A 17,150-nucleotide genomic window follows, 5' to 3' on the forward strand; every position below is an offset into this window, starting at 1 on the left:
GCTGCAGGGCAGCCATTTCAGATTGAAACTCCATCTGGCTTCCTAGGCAGTAATTTCTAAGGAAGCAGATCTCCAGGGCTTACTTCCGTGGCACTGCTGAGTGTATCCGAACCACCAACCTCTTGAAATCCAAGGCATATTCTGTTGATAGCACCAGGAACAAACAATGGCACAAGCCCAGCCCACTGTGCATAGTCACTCGGTCCACCCAACTATACTCTGCAGCCTTACCCTTTGCAGACCCTGGGTCTGGAACAGAGAGGACGTCCCTGGCAAGGGGTGTCCCGTCCTGAGCTTGGGGGCAGAAGGAAACAGGCACAGACACAGCTGCTCCACTTCATTTGCCAAGGTGGGCATCACAAAAGACAGGATCCAGCTTGGCTGTAAAGAGTGGACCAACTTACAGTTGTGGGAGCCAGGAAGCAGGGTTGAAGACCTCTGCTTGGCGAGGAAGTCAAGTGCAAAGTGGGCAGTGGCCTGAGGGCCCTGGAGTGGTCCTTAGGGGCAGATCCTCGGACCCTGGAATGCCATTTGCACCGTCTCCAGGTGTGGTGGTGGTTAGGTGCACAGTGACTATGTACAACAGAAAGAAACACTGCCCAGTCCTACGCTAGCCTCACCATGTGCTATGTTTGAGCCTGTTTTTGCAGCCACTGTGTCAGCCCACCTTGTTGAAGGCCCTTTTCACTTCCCCTCTACTTTCCTAAGTGTGATGTCTTCCAAGGACTCATCTCTCCTAATCACATGACCCGAGTATGAAAGACGGAAGTCTCACCATCCTTGCCGCTAAGGCGCATTCTAGATGGAACTCTTCCGAGACATGTTTGTTCCTTTGGCAGGCCATGGTATTTTCAACACCACCGTTGACATGCATCAGTTCTTCGGTCATCATTCAGTGTCCAACGTTCACACGCATCTGAGATGATTGAAAATACCATGGCTTGGGTCATGCGCACCTTAGCCTGCAAAGTGACATCCTGGCTAAACCAGGGGAGGGGGCAGTTGTGGGTGGGCTTTGAGCAGGGGAAGGGCAGGGTCCACTGGGGGCCCTGGAACAATCTACAAGGCTAATGAGAGCAACAAAGGGCTGAGGCTGATGCTCTAGGAACAAAGGAAGAGCCTAGAGGCGGGGGGGGGGGGGGGGGGGTGGGGGGGGTGGGGGGGGGGAGCAGACCTGAGCTGGGGGCACAGGTCCTGAGTCGTGCGGGTGGGGCAGAGGGACAGACCCTCAGAGTCATATTTGATGTTGAATGAATAGAGTTTAAACCTTGAGTTGGGGGACAACAAAGGGACCAAGACATCTAGGATAGCCAGCAAATGGACAGGAAGGTCATCTTTGCCCTGGGAGAAGACGGAGCAGGGACAACCAGAGGCGGGAGAGTGGTGTGGACACTCAGTTCTGGATGGAGCGGAGGGACTAGAAACTTCTCTGGGAGAACAGATGGCAGAGGGCCAAGATGGTGCTTCAGCAAAGGGGTAGGCAGTGGAGGGGGAGTCCTGCAGAGCTGTGTGGTGCAGCTGGAAAGGGAGGGCGCTAGCCAGCAAATAGACGGGAAATGGAATTCTTGGCAGGTGGCGGGGTCAATGTCAAGTAAGGCCCAGAATACAATCCTTGGCCAGAGCTGTGGTGGGGCTGTGGGGTGGGCAGCCAGACTTCAGTGGGTTGAATTGGGAGAAGGTGAGGGATGGAGCCAATGGGTACCACAAGTAGTTGTGGTAAAGGAGATAAGAGAGAATTTGAGGGAGCTTCATGCAGGAGTGTGTGTGTGTGTGTGTGTGTGTGTGTGTGTGTGTGTGTTGAAGATACTAGAACCTGCTTGCATGCTGCTAGAAAGGAATGAGGGACACAGGACGGCAGTTTGCTGAGGGGATGATGGGAGACAGACCCTCACCTGAAGGCCCTCATTCACCCAAGTGGTTTGAGTCAGAGCCTGAAATGGAAGGGAGGGCATAGCCCAGATCTCCCCCTGAAGGCCCTGACCACTGTCACAGCTCCTCCCCTCCAGCCCACAGAGCCCACTGCTCATCTCTGCCCAAACAGCTGTCACCCCGGAACCCACTCCTTCCTGTCCTCTTCTCAGACATGGCCCCATTGTCCTCAGCCAGAGTTTTGTCCTTACTCCAAATAGCCCTTCGTCCCACAGGCCACCAAAATAATTCAAACCCGCTCACTGCCACTGAGGCGATTTCAACTCAGGGACACCCTAGGATGGGGTAGACCTGCCCCGGTGAGTTTCTGAGTCTGTAAATAACTCTTTACAGGAGCAGAAAGCCTCATCTTTCTCCCACAGAGTGTCTGGTGGTTTCCAACAGCTGACCTTGAGGTAAGCAGCCCAAAGCATAACCATTATGCCACCAGGGTTCCTTCCATAGCCCATCAATCTCAATATTCTGTTTTCTCCAGCACCCACCCACCCCCACACCCCGCTAATCTCTCCACGTATGCTACCTGGGTGCCTGCCCCCAGCCCCACCTGCAGGGCTCCTGACTTCTAATCTCATTCCTCTACTTCTAGCTCCATTTCTGACCCTGTGCCCTGCTCTAAAACCATCTATGGCTCCCCAGTGCCTCTGTCCACTTCTTCATCCTATCCCAGCTTTGCAATTCCCTCCACTGGCCACAGAGACTGGCCTTCCATCTGGGCCCCTGCAGACACTCAATACTCTCTCCTTCATGCCTCTCTGTCATTACCCAGGGCCACACCTGCCCCTATCACCTACTCCAGCCACCTCTGGAAGCTCCTTTTTAAAAAAAATCATTTTATTGGGGCTCGTACAACTCCTCCTTCCCTCATAAGCCCTTGATAATTGATACAATCCATACAGCCATCATGTCGAGCACATTTGTACATTTGTCTCCCTTCACCCACTTTACTGTTGTCCAACCCCCAGGAGGGGGACAAGATCCTTGTGACTGGTTCCCCCTTTCGACCCCACCCTCCCTCCACCCTCGCGGTATCGCCACTCTCACCACTGGTCCTGAAGGGATCATCTGTTCTGGATTCCCTGTGTTTCCGGTTCCTATCTGTACCAGTGTACATCCTCTGGTCTAACCATGTTTGTAAGGTAGAATTAGGATCATGATAGTGGGAGGGGGGTAAGAAGCATTTAGGAACTAGAGGAAAGGTGTGTGTTTCATCATTTCTGCACTGCACCCTGACTGGCTTGTCTCCTCCCGGCTACCCTTCTGTAAGGGGATGTCTTACAGAAATTCAATGGGCTTTGGGTCCCCACTCCCCCTCATTCACAATGATATGATTTTTTGTTCTGATGCCTGATAACTGATCCCTTCAACACCTCTTGATCACACAGGCAGGTGTGCTTCTTCATGTGGGATTTGTTGCTTCTCAGCTAGATGACCACTTGTTTACCTTCAAGCCTTTAAGACCTCACACGTTGTATCTTGATAGCCGGGCGCCCTCAACTTTCTGGAAGCTCTTTCCTGATGGTGGCACAAACCCATATAAGGTACGCTGCTCTCTTCTTCGTTCCCCCACCCCTGCCTGTCAAAGTCCATAGGGGCACCAGAGGGCAGGGCCCGGGCGCGACGCGGTCTGGGTCACCACCATCACCCAGCCCTGGGAAACATTTGTTTCCGTAATGGGTAGGTGAGGTGTGTGCAGGGGCGGGGACCAGTGAGTGAGGGGATTCAGGGGACAGGGGGGGCTGGACGCCTGCGCGAACAGGACGGGGGCGGAGCCGCAGAGGAAGCTGCGGTTGAAGTGGGCGTGAATGGATGGATGGAGATCTTAAGACTGTGCTGCAAAGTGGTGCGTAAACGGGTTCGCCCTCCCTGCGCTCCTTCTTCCGCTGCGAACCTCACGGAAAGTCACCCTTCCTGTCCCGAGCTTTGTCCAGAATCCCCAAACTGGGCGTGCTGGGAAGGGCTTACCCGGCCGAGCCCGCCGAACCAGTTCCCTCGGCGAGCCTACTCGGGCCTCTGCGGAGCCGGCCGGGCGCCTCTCGTGAACCCGGAAGCCGGCCCCGCAGGCTCCACGCCTATTGGTCAAACAGAAGAAACTGGCGTCTTCACAAGCCTATCGTTGTCCGGGTTGGGCTGCAGGCCCCGCCTTCCAAGAACGGCGCCCGGAGTCGCCAAGGGAAGCTGAAGCTGGGAGTATCTATTGGCTGGATGAGCGTGACTGGCGTCGCGGGTAGCGTATCGCTGCTAGGCCCCGTCAGACCCGCCCCTGGAGAGAATTAGGGGGCGGGAATGGAAGGCGTGGTCGGCTGCAGAATGGCGATGAATGGGGTTTTTGGAGGCACATACCAGAGCTGTTTGCTGGCCTCACCCTTGGGTCCTGGGGCAGGAAGAGACTGGGGATCAAGGGGAGGAAGAACTGGGGGCCTGGACTGCTGGGTCTTGAGGGTAGAGGCAGCTGGGGACTTGAAGAGCTGGATCTAGAGAAGGGGATCCCTGGACCCCAAAAGTAACTGGCTAATTCCGGGGTTGACAGATTTGGGGCTCGAGATTTTATGAGACATTTCTTTATCCGACTGGAGCCTGTGCGTCCCTCACAGGCACAAGTTCTCATCCTGAATATTAGCTAGCGATGGTGTGGGTCATGGGGTTTGGGGTGGAAGGCAGTGGGGAGATGGGGGCAGGACGCTGCCTGCTTGCCGCTGACAGAAGAAGGAGACAGGAGACTCACGTGGAAGCAAAGAAGAAAAACACAGATACCGGTGTGAAGAGATAAAAACAATAAAAACAAATAATAATAGCAGCCCTCTTGTATTGAGTTTACTATGGGGCCAGATTGTGTACTAAGCCCTTTATGTAATTATCTCGTGTTACTTACTCATCATGGCTTTCAGAGATGGAATTATTATTATTACCATCCCGATTTTACGAGTGAGGAAAATTGAGGCTCAGGAAAGAATAAAGATACAGATGTAAAGAGACAAGAGAACCACATGCACAAAGATGATGGAAATAAACATACAAGATAAAGACCAGCCCAGAGAGGGGGAGGTGTGGTGGGGCTGTTGGGCAGAGAACAAAAGGAGAGGGACTGGGTCCTGGGGGAGGTGGGGGCTGAGTTCTGAAGGATGAAGGACCAAGGATGAGGCTCTACTCCAGGGTATTGTCGCCTCTGACCATATGATAAAAGACATCTAATTCTTTCTGTGGGTGTGGAACATGTTAGGGTGGAAAATAGTGATTAGGAAGTGGCAGGTATGTCATTATCCCAAAAAAATGATAAGAGAATGATGCACGGGGGTGCCCCTGGCTTGGGAGAGGCCTTTCCCGCCGCCACCCCCCCACCCCCCACTATCTCTATTCTTTGATCCAAACAGATCAGGATTTGGGGAGCACTAGCTTGAGCAGGGATCTCTCTTCTTCCTCTCTCTTCTCTGCCTCTTCCTCCTCCTTCTTTCTCTCTGTCTCTCCCCTCTATCATTCATCTTCCCGATATCTGTCATGGTGGCCCACCACAGAAACAAGTGGGCCACCTGAAGGTCTTCAACTCTATAAGTCTCTCTTCTCCCCACCCCGACGTCAGACCTTGAGCAGATGCCACCCACCACAGGTGCTGTCACACAAGCAGGGGCTCCACAAAAGTTGAATAAATGGGTACACAAACACCCACACCCCTCTGTCTGTCCAGTTTTTTCTCAACCCCATCCCACCATCTCTCTGTGTTTCCCTGTTACCACTTCTCAGTCTCTCTCTGGCCTCACCATCTCCTCCCACCTTCCCTTTCACCGTTGTGTTTCTCCCGAAGGCGCTGACTTGGCCCACCCATCCCATCATCCCAATTAGGGAGAAACAGAGACTCGTTTGGGAAGAAGGCCTCCTCCCAGGGTCATCTGTGGAGCAGGTAAAGGTATGGCCTTGAGGCTGAAAGAGAGGTCATGAAGACACCCCCCCTCCCCAAACACACACACATCCCCCGCCCTTCCAAACAGGGGAGCCGGCTCAACACCAGCACGTGTTCTCATGGGGATACCCATAGCATCAGAGCATCACACGCCTAAGAGCCTAGACACAAGCAATACAAGCACGGAATCACCCACACAGGCGGGAATACCCAAGTCCACGGGCACAGCCGACACACATCCCAGTTATGCAATGATGTGCCCAACCACCAGAAGGCTCACTAGCCAAGGTTTACTGCCATGCCCAGCAATCCCCGTCATCCGCTCACCACGCTTTATGGGAATTCACTGGCTTGGCCCACTCAGCAGCCCTGTTGGTAACCATCCATTTTGTAGATGGGGAAATAGAGGCCCAGAAAAGGCAGGCAGACAGAAGGTTTGGGCCCAGGTTCTGTGGCCCCAGCATCCACAGCAGCCATGCTTTTGGCCACCACACAAGCCATCACGCGACACACCATGGCCCCCTGGATCCAATCAGAATAACAGGTGCACAACACGCAACTGCGAGCACACCCAAAAACAGCTGCCTGGGGAGGGCAACTGAGACACAGAGATAGAAAAGATCATCTCCCTCAAGTCTCTAGACTCAGAAACCAGCACAAAGGCGGAACATCACACCAGTCACCCCCACAGACAGACTCACAGTTTCTTGGGAGACATACACACACACACACACACTCAGGGTGACACAGGGGCACACCCTGAGCTCCCTCGGTCACTCTGGGCTGGTCCTCAAGGAAGCAGCAGGTTTAGGAATGAGAAGGGTGGGGGGGGGGGCACCTCCCTTGTCTACTCAACCCAACCGGTTCCACCAGGGTCATGGATAGAACCACCTGCCTTGTGAAACCCATATGGGGCAACTGGACCCAGACTGGGCCCAGACATCTAGAGTCTGAGGGAAGGATGGGGGCAGGAGATGGGTCCTGAGGGAGTAGCGGGGGCAGATTCTGGACCCATGGGTTTCAGGGAGAGGTTGGTGCCTTGATGCCTGTGCCTGAGGGGAGGAGGGATGTAGGGACCAAGACTCTTAGACTCTTTCCTGGGTTCTGGGAAAAGTCAGGGCTAGGAGCCTGCATTCCTGTGTCTCTGCAGGCAGGGCCGCCAGATTCAGCAAGTCAAAATACAGGACTTGCCATTACATTTGCATTTCAGATTCAACGATGGACGCTTGGTCCGTGTAAGCACTGTCTCATGATCTATTTGGGCCCCCCCCCCTTGGTCGGGACTCCTCCAGGGGACCTAACATCCCACAGGACAAAGCATCACCCGGTCCCACAGGCTCTTGGTGGTCCATTCATTGAGGGTCATTGTGGTGGCAACGGTGTCACTCTGCCCCACGTCCACAGACCCTCTACTCCAGGGAACAGTGTCTGTCTGTGGGGAGACCTTTCCGGAAGACTGGTTCAAAGGAAGGTGGTCCTAGTCTCACCATCCTCGCTTTCCGGCCGCCGCCTTGGTTCTCTCTCAGACTGAGTTGTCCAGGCTTGTGACATCGTCCCCCGGCTTATCCAATACTGTTCACCGACACCACCTTCGGGACGCATCCATTCTCCCTTCGTAGAGTGAGTACTTGGGACACACTCAGAAGCAGACAGAGTTGGTGCTTATCCGAGTTTGGCATTTAACTGGGTCTGGGGTTTATGTGAAGGGGATGGGACCAGGCGGCTAGAGAATGACTGTACACCTCAGCCCCTGCCCTTCGCCATCAAGTCTCTCTCCTTCCAGCTCCATGCTCCCGCCTCAGCCACCCCCCCAAACAGCCACCTCACAGCTTCCCCAGCCTGGATTTCCTCATTGATAGGAGTTGTTGCATCTAATTGGGGCTCCCAGGCGGTGCCAGGAAGAGGAGAAGAAACTCAGTTCAGGTTGCATCCTCGAGTTCTCTTGGGATGACGGACCCTGAATCACACCCCTAAAGCGTTGGTTGTCTGGATGGGGGGTGGGGGAGATGGAGCCCCATGGCTGCCTCTACAGGACAGACCTGGAAACAGAGAAACATACAGCGGGGAGGGGGAGATGCTGATGCTGCAACAGGAGACCCCAGAATGAGGACACAGAGACACCCAGAGATGGAGACAGGGAGACACCAAGAGAAGTTGCAGGGGGGAGAGGGGGGAAAAAAGACAGAAATTGGAAGCTGCCCCTCAGATGAGCAGGCAAGAGGCTCTGGCACTGCTGCCTACCCCTCCCCCCCAGGTCTTTGACAAAGGGCACAGGGTGGGGGGCCTGTGGTGGGAGCCCAAGACTTGTGTCTTGCTGTGGGGGGGGGGACCTCAGGGAAAGCTGAGATCCTAGGCCAGCAGCTTGCTCCGGCTGCCATCACCCCATCCCATGCCCAGTGAGATGATGACACCACTCTGTTCTCTAGGTGACACCCCACTTTCCTGGTGCCTCCTACATTTTTTGGGGTGACACCCGTGCAGAGAACCCCACCCGGCTCTAATGCGGCTTCCCTCACTGAGTCACCTCCAACCTGGACAAGCCTGTCTAGGGGGAGAATATGGCAACTCAGGTCCTCAGGTCCCCAGCTCTGTCACCCTCCAGTGACATGGAGTCCAGGCCCTCCCACACTAGGCAGGGAGCAGCCTAGCCCAGCCTCCAGGCCCCTCCCCATCAGACCCAGGAAGGGGTCCACCCCTAGCCCGTCACCCCCAGGACTCAGGAGCCCAGACCCCCACTTGTCTCTTGTGTTCTAAGACCATTACCCCCTGGAATGCCAGCCTACAGCCATGCCCTCCCTCAGGAACCAAGAACCACAGCCTTTCCATGTTCCCAGCCACCACCTACCTTCCCAATTTGTAGGGGTGGAGTGAAGTATGTTTATTTACTTTGGTTCCAGGGTGAGTCATCTCCCCCAAAACACACTACCCCCCATGTACCCATGAGTGAGAAGATGCCCCCCTCTCCCAGGGTGGTGGGGGGCATCATTAAGTTAGCTGGGGGGACTCAAAGGGGCAGCCCACACCTGCACTCTCCCCGCACCCCCTTTCTCTCCTGCACTCTCCCTCTGCACCTCTTTCCCTTCCCTCTGAGCCTCTCACTCTACTGTGTCCCCTAGTCTCCCAGGCTCTGGGTCTGCTTCTCCCTTTGTAGTAATTTCTCTCCTGAGCTTTGTGCCTGCCTGTCTCTTAGCCTCTCTCTCCCACCTCTCCCCATGCCTCCTGGGTTACCTCCCCTTCTTCTTCTTTCTCTCTCCCATCTCCCCATCCCTCTGTCTCCCCCCTGCCCCTTAGTCTCCCAATCCTTCCCCATTTCTCCTCTCTTGCAGGTCTCTGCACCTTGACCAACTCAGCTGCCCAGTGACCACCTCTCCTGCCCCATCCATCTCCATTTCTGCCCAAACCACTTGCTTCTCCACCCGCCCCCAATGCCTCACCCCTGGTCACCTCCATCCTGAGAAGGAGGGGGAAGTTGGGAATTGGGGAAAAGATGGGGTGGGCGGTGGAAGAGGAGGAGGGGAAGAGGGACATTCAGCCCTGCTGGACTCCCTGGGCATCTCCTACAACCCCGCCCAGGTGGTGCCTGGATATAAACAGCTCCTGGCTGGAGACAGAGCTCAGTGCTTCCTCATCCACACCTCTGTCACCACCACCTACATCCTCGCCAGCGTCGTCCCAGAAGGTAGGAACAGCTGCCCTGAGCTCTCTTCTCTGAGTCCAGGCCCCTCTGCTCTGTGCTCTCCCCATCCCACCCCACTCACCTCTCTCTGTCCCTCTGCCTGGCTCTGCCTGGCCCCCTCTTCTCTGGGCAGCTGTGGCTCCAAGGATGTCTCCCTGTGAGGGGTGCCCGGTTGAGTTTGGAAACCCAGGGACCCAGCACCCATCTATGAATCCCCTGGGTCTGGGGCCATTTCCCCCTTTGCAACTCTGAGCCTCCTTGTTCCTTGTGCCAAATAAGCTTTGCACTAGATTTTGTGCCTGCAGTGGACGGGCCAGCTCAGTCATGTCTCTGGTTCCTGGCTCTACCTCTGCACTGGCTGTCTCCTGGTCCAGGGAGACTCTGCTTGTGTCCCGGTCTCTGGGTTTCTGTCTCCAGCTCTGCCTCTGGCATGAGGAGGGGCCTCTGGGTCTGTCGGGCAGCTGTAAACAGGTGGGCGAGGTCCTCGCCCCCCACCCCTATGCCACATCTCTGGGGCCTGCAGGTTCCCTTGGCCTCTATTTCCCCAGCTGTCCTCCCCCTGAGAGCCCAGCACCTAGCTCCCCCTGTCCCCCCACCCCAGTCCCTCTCCCGTCCACCCCAGTCTCCAGCGCCCCTTGAACAGACTCCTCAGCTCTCTGTCGCCGCAGCCACCTCAGCGGTCCCCAGCGCCACCACCTCAGGGCCCACAAGATGCAGTTTGAGATGCACGACCACGTGAAAGGCAAAGGTGGGGTCGATCGATCGCGGGATGGACCGGCCACCCTCCCAGTCCCCGGAGCCCAGCCGCCTCCCTCCCCTGGGCGCCCTCGCTGCGGAAGACACACGGCATCTGCTTCCAGGTCCCCAAATGTGGGAACGCAGCAGCCGAGACGTGGAGGCAGCAGCACGTCCCGGCTCCCCGCAGACCCTCCACTTCCCCGAAGTGCAGGAGCCCCCCACCCCCACCCCTCACCCCAGTTCTCCCAGACGTGCAGGAGGCAGAAGGGGAGGTCTAAGTGGGCGGCCTGAAGGCCCCGCCCAGACTGCCCGACAGAGGGAGGGGACAGAGGGAGGGGAGGACCACCGGGTGCGAGGCTGTCCGCTGACCCTGACCCCCCTGCCTCTGCAGCCATGTCCTACCCGGTGACCAGCCAGCCCCAGTGCGCCAGCAGCTGCTACCAGACCCAGCTCAGCGACTGGCACACAGGACTCACCGACTGCTGTAACGACATGCCCGTCTGTGAGTGCTCCCTCCCTGGCCCCCTTCCCCCTCCCCCTTCTGTGATTTCTCTCTCCAGCCCTTCCACCTGGTCCTGAACCCTCAGCGCTCACACCTGCCAGCCACACGCCGCTCCTCCTCGACCCCGCACCCTCAGCTTTCCTCCTGTGGCCCCCCTCCCCTTCGTTCCCAGTCTCCACAGACCTCTAATTCCCCTCAAGAAAAATAAAAAATTCACCGCCATCCGACTCATAGCGACCCTCTAGGACTGGGCAGCAGGCGCCCTGGCGCTGGAGTGGTTCTGTGTTGGGCTGTGAGCCGCCCACGGTTGGCAGTTCGAGACCACCAGCAGCTCCTCTCGAGAAAGGCTGGGCTATCGACTCCTCCAAACAAGGACAGTCTTGGAAACCCACAGGGGGCTCTATGAGTCAGCAATGAGTTTGGTTTTGCGTTTGGAGGACTGGGCAGAGCTGCCCTCTGTGGGTTTCCGAGACGGGAGTAGAAAAAAACCTCATCTGTCGCCCCCACTCCCCCAAAAGCAGCTGGTGGTTTTGAACTGCTGACCTTGAGGTTGGCAGCACCACGTAGAACCCGTGGGGCCACCTTAATTCTCTTCTCTTAACACGACTCCCCCCTGAAATCCGACTGGTGCGGCTCCTGGGGCTCCTCCACGTCGGGGGCGGGGTCGCGCCCTGCGGGCCCCGCCCCTGACCGCCCGCGCCCACCCCGCAGGTCTGTGCGGCACGTTCGCGCCTCTGTGCCTCGCCTGCCGCATCGCGGACGACTTCGGAGAGTGCTGCTGCGCGCCCTACCTGCCCGGCGGCCTGCACTCGCTGCGCACGGGGATGCGCGAACGTTACCGCATCCAGGTGCGCGCCCGACCCCCGGCCCGCGGGCGCAGGGTGCTGGGCTGGGAGCCGTGGGGCGCAGCTCGTAGGAGGGAACCTGGGCACCGGAATCCCAGTTCTCAAGACTTCTCTGTTCCACCCTCCAGGGCTCCGTCGGGCACGACTGGGCGGCGCTCACCTTCTGTCTGCCCTGCTCCCTCTGCCAGATGGCGCGGGAACTGAAGATCAGGCAGTGACAGTGTGGTGCACCCTCCCCGCCTAAGTCCACCCTCCCCACCTAGGCCCACCTGCCCCACTGGGCCTCCTGCCCCCTCCACCCCTGGTCCGAAACCAGAAGAAAACACCCTTAATAAAAACCTGAAAACCAACTCCGCCTACACTCTTTCTGTCGGGGAAAGGAATCCAGATAGAGAGGAAGGGTTGGTGAGGGAGGTGGGGACGCTGGAGAGGTCCCAAGATGAAGGAGGAGGAGCTGGGGGCTGGACTTTTGAATCCAACTAGCTGGCTATGTCCTGGGGAGTTCTGGTGGCCCATTGGGAGGCTAACCACAAGGTCAACGGTTCGAACCCAGCACGCTGTTGGGCAGGAATAAAATGAGGCTGTCTGCACTCTAAAAGCCTCGGAAGCCTTCTGTAGGGTCAGCGTAAGTCGGAATAAGGAGCCCTGGATGGGCAGTGGTGACAAGGTGGGCGACTAAACCCAGACTCAGCAGCTGGGAAGTACAGGCCCCTCTGAGGGAGGAATGAGAGGGCTTCGCCCCCCCCCCCATAGAGCCCCCCACCCCATAGTGCCATAGCTGATAGGGTTGCTCTGAGCTCGAAGGGACCCATGGCAGTGAATTGGTTGGTTGGTGGGGTCTTAGCTTCGAGTTGGACAGCAGTTCAAATCCAAGCCACCAGCCATTCCAGGAGAAATCTGAGGCTTTCTAAAATTATAACATGTACCACTCAAAAAAAAAAAAGCGTGCAGCTTTGGAAACCCACAGGATGACCATGAGTCAGAAGGGGAGCCACAGCAGTGAGAGGGAGGAGGACTCAGGATGTGAGTGGGTTGGGTCTGGTTTGGTTGTGGGCTAGACCCTGCCCTCTCTCAATCCAGGTGTTCCCACGGAAACCTGTTACCATGAAGCCCATTCCAACCCATAGTGACCAGATAGGACAAGGTAGAGCTGTCCCCTAGGGCCTCCACGGCTGTACCTCATAGGTTCCCAAACTTATTTGACCGACCTCCCCCTTCACAGGAAGAAAAAAAAAGTTAACTCAGCGCTCCCCTAGCAACTGAACACTTTTTGGTTTTTATGTCAAATGGATTTTTTTTCTTTTTTAATTACAAGATCATTTTATTGGGGGATCTTACAACTCTTATTACAATCCAGATATCCATCGTATCAGGCATCTGTCCATATGTTGCCAAAATGCAATTGAACACTTTTAGACTAGAGCCCATCATCTGGGATCAAGTCTTAAGTATCTACTTTTGCAGGCCCCATGGATCATCCCGGCACCGCCAGAGGGCGGTATCGCCCACTTTGGGAAACTGAGGGGATCTTTACAAATGCAGACCGCCCCATCTCCAGGAGTGGCTGTGTTCCACTCTCTCTGTGACCAGCCACCGGGACATTCACGTTCTGCTGCAGTCAGAATCCCTGGCGGGGATCACCCAAGCCTGACGGACAGTCTCCGCAGAGCCCAGAAACTGAAGTCCAAGGAAACGTTTAGAGGTTCCTGCCTCATTCAGTCCCTGTGAATTCTGGGTTTCAGTGGAGTTCTAACAGATTCGGGGGGGTGGCGGGGTTTCGCTCCAAAGCAGACAAACGCCAGGTGTAAAGTTCTCTGGCGCAGAACGGCCTCTGTAGGGCAAGCCGTTCAATCTATCCTCTTGAGTGCCAAGGCAACTCGAAGCCCCTGCCATCAAGTTGATGCCAACTCACGGTGACCCTGCAGGACACGGTAGAACAGCCCCTGGACGTTTCTGAGACTGTCACTCTTTGTGGGGGTAGAAAGCCCTGTCTTTCATCGGAGGAGCTGCTGGTGGCTTTGAACTGCTGATCTTGCAGGAAGCAACCAAACTCATAATCACTACGCCACGAGGGCTCAATGGGAAAGTGTTGAGGTCTCAAAATTGGACAGCTCTGAGGTCCAGTGCTGTCTCTTGTCATTTACTTGCCAGCTGCCTTAGCACAATGAATCAAGCCTTTCTCTGTATGACTTTGTTACTATTGTTAGGTGGGGGTGGATTGTGTGTGTTTTATGTGTATGAAATCCAGGATAGATACATCTATAGAGACAGTAACTGGATTAAGATATGGAGAACTAATAACAAGGAGTACAAGAAAGAAGACAACGTTCTAAAATCGATTGTGTGGTGATGGTGGCATAGCTCTTGATGTGACTGAACTATTGAATTGTATGATTTGTGGATCATGGGCCAATCAAACTGGTTTGGGACAGCTAGATAAGCCTTCGGGAACCTATTTCCCTCTGTGAGACGAGCAAGCCCTCCCAGGTCACATCCAGGGCAAGAGAGGGGACAGATGGAAAGGTCAAAGTGCGACCTCAGTAACCATTCTTACCCTTGCTATTCCGTATAACAACATATCTAGCCCTGATTGCGTCGTGCTTACGCATTGGGCTGCTAAGCACAAGGTGAGCAGTTTGAAGCCACCAGCTGCTCCGTGGAAGAGGTGTTCTACTCCCGCGAAGAATTACAGCCTGGGAAACCCACGGGGGCCATTCTACCCTGTCCTACAGGGTCACTAGGAGTCGGAATGGATGCGATGTTTGTGAGTATTGTTAGCAGCATCACCTGCTGTTGCAGTTCCTCTCTGTCACCCAGCAGGGGTGACACTGCGCACTGAAAGAGCTGATGCCACTGCCAGCTGCCATCAAGTTGACGCCAATGTGACGGCCCCCAGCGAGTCACAGCACAACTGTGCTCCATAGGGTTTCCAGTGGCTGGGGGCAGTGGTGGAGGTGGAGGGGGGGTGTTGGCAAGGAAAGAGCCAGGCCTCCCTCCTCAGGTGCTTGAGTAGTGGATTGGAACCTCTAACCTTCTGGTTAGTGGCTGGGCATATTACTTATTTTTGCCACTCAGAAAACCAAACCAAACTCACCGCTCTTAAGTCAGTGCCAACACGCCACCACCTTATAAAGCAGGGTAGAATTGCCCCCTGTGGGTTTCCAAAACGGTAACTCTTTATGGGAGTCGAAAGCCTCATCTTTCTCCCTTGGAGTGGCTGGTGGTTTCGAACTACCGACTTTCCGGTTAGCAGCCCAACATGTGACCACGACACCACCAGGACTCCCCTTACCACGCAGGGACGCCAAGAACGTCCACAAGGCAGCTCAAGCTTGCAACCACATCAAAGCCTAACTCCGACTCACTTCAGTCCTGCTGCCCCCACAGTCCTTCCGGCTGCTGCCACGGTCAAAGCCGATGCCCAGTCAAGCAATTAGCAAATGACCTTTGTTCTACCTGCAGAAGAGCTCCCAAACCTCACCATGTCGCTTTCCGCTCTGCCTGGTCTAGCCACCCACCTCTCCAGCAGGAACATCACGCAGTCATTTCCTTACCAAACTCCCAGCCACTAGCTACCTAGTTCTCTACCCCGGAAAGCAGCAGGGGGCGGGGGGGGAAGACGGGCGATGCTGTGAGAACACCTCAGTCAGATCATGGGCCACCGCTGCTCAGACCCCTCCCAGAGTTCTCTCCGTCCCCCCCCAGACCCCCCCCCGAGTAAAAGCTAGTGTCTTTGCCTTGGTCCAAAGCCCTACATGGTCTGGCCCCCTGGTCCCTCTCTGCACTGCCTCCGCCCTGTCTCCCTCTCTTTCAATGATTCCCTCTCTTTCCCAGACCAACACAGCTCCCTTCTAACCACACTGGATGGGCTCTCTGACCTCGGGTGCCCGCATGGCTGTTGGCATCACTCCTCTGTTGGTAAGCCTGCTTTTTCTCCAAGCAGAAGCCCACCAGTTTTAAACACCCTGCCCCTGGACTGGGGCAGCAATCAGCCACTTGAAAACTACCAGCCACTCTGAGGGAGCGAGTCGGGGTTGTCTACTCCGTGAAGAGTTAAGACTCTCAGAAACCCACGGGGTAGTTCTGCCCTGTCCTAAAGGGTCACAGTGAATCGGTACTGATTTGATGGCAGTTCAATTTATTTGGGTTTGGGTCCTGTGTTCGTTGGGTACTTTACAGAAACAAATCCACAGAAACTCAAGTATAAGAGAGATTTTTATATAAAGGTTAAGTGCATATCAAGATAACATCCCAACCCAGTGTTGCCTATATGTCCCACACCAATCCACAAAGTCCTCCTCTATCTCACAAAACACACACTATGATGCCGGCTGCAGGAGGAAAGCCCAATCAGTGAGTGTGTAAGCATCTCAGCGCTGGCAGGGGTCTCCACACGGCTGCTCCAGTACCCAGGGCTGCATCGGGGTAGGTCCATGTGGCTTCTCCTTGGGGATGTCTTGCAGGAAGTGAGCCTTGCCAGCTGAAGCAGGGAACTGGCTAAGGCAGCTGCACCCTGGTCCGACCATCACAAAGCAAGAGACCTGAGAACTAGAAAGGCGAGGCTCACTGAGCCATTTATCCCTCTGCCCTTCAATTAACCCCACATGTGTTTATCGGCCAGGTTGGCACAATAAACTACCTCAGGTCCTAACTAGAGCTGCTTCCTTAGGAAGGGGACTCCTGGGTGGTCAATGGTGACCGTGCGCAGCTGCTAATTCCAACTTTGGAGGTTGGAGTACACCCCCAGAGCCTGTAAGAGATCTGACATCTTGAAGGGGTAAACAATCAGCCATTGAAAACCCTATCGAGTAAGTTGTATGCCTGCAAAAAGCTTAATAGGCAAATGACGTGTGATCACTTCTGACAACAAAGAAGGCGGCTGAAGACCAGCTAAACACCTCATGGGATTGGGGCTCTGGGATTGGTGGTTCAGGGTTCAGGGTGGTTGTTTCATGGGACGACCCAGGTAATTATCTTAATAACATGCTTACCGCACCTGATCCCCCTCCAAGTTGTTTGCATTGTGTCCAGGGCCTGTCAAAGGAGGTACGTGGTCATTTAAGACACAGTTGGTCTCTTCGCCCGGAGCAGCAGAGGACGGAGAGTCAGGAAGTGCAGGAGATGGAAAGGGCGGCTCACCGCCCCAGGGAACTACTGTCTGCTTTGACCTGTTACCAGAACCGGACGGTGCCCGGTCACCATTCCGGAACTTTGCCAATCAGAGCCTGTAGAGCAGTGGTACTCAACCTGTGGGTCGCGACTCCTTTGGGGGCAGAATGACCCTTTCACAAGGGTCACCTGATTCATAACCGTAGCAAAATGGCAGTTACAAAGTAGCAGCGAAAATAAATTTATGGTTGGGGGTCGATCACCACCACAGGAGGAACTGTATGAAAGGGTCACGGCATGAGGAAGGCTGGGAACCACAGAGGCATCCCAGTCTAGGGGCAAAATGACACAATGGGATCCCAAGTTCTTATGGAATCCAGACTTCCTGGTGCGACAGAGCAGTGGGCATGAATCCCTGAAACTACTGCCCCGAAATGATCTTTTAAGCCTCAAGTCGAA

General features: G+C 55.4%; 1 protein-coding gene and 1 long non-coding RNA gene across 3 annotated transcripts in view; one reads left to right on the forward strand and one right to left on the reverse strand.

Moving 5' to 3' along the window:
- LOC142432002 (uncharacterized) overlaps positions 1-4,004 on the reverse strand; it is a 189,966-nt gene extending 185,962 nt beyond the window's left edge. Inside the window, exons 1-2 of one of the 2 annotated variants that reach the window (XR_012780862.1) lie at positions 3,892-3,970; positions 776-916 (exon numbers count right to left, since the gene is read on the reverse strand). This is a non-coding gene — a long non-coding RNA (uncharacterized LOC142432002). Of the gene's footprint in view, positions 1-775; positions 917-3,891 lie in introns of both variants that reach the window. The other variant, XR_012780863.1, reaches the window with a different exon arrangement.
- Positions 4,005-10,208: 6,204 nt separating this feature from the next.
- CNFN (cornifelin) lies at positions 10,209-11,800 on the forward strand. Its single transcript, XM_075537808.1, has 4 exons — positions 10,209-10,245; positions 10,627-10,737; positions 11,449-11,585; positions 11,711-11,800. Exons 1-4 carry the CDS (start codon positions 10,209-10,211, stop codon positions 11,798-11,800), a joined length of 375 nt encoding a protein of 124 aa, XP_075393923.1.
- Positions 11,801-17,150: the final 5,350 nt, after the last annotated feature.

This window comes from Tenrec ecaudatus, chromosome 18 (genome assembly GCF_050624435.1).
Source record: "Tenrec ecaudatus isolate mTenEca1 chromosome 18, mTenEca1.hap1, whole genome shotgun sequence".
Classification (NCBI taxonomy): domain Eukaryota; kingdom Metazoa; phylum Chordata; class Mammalia; order Afrosoricida; family Tenrecidae; genus Tenrec; species Tenrec ecaudatus.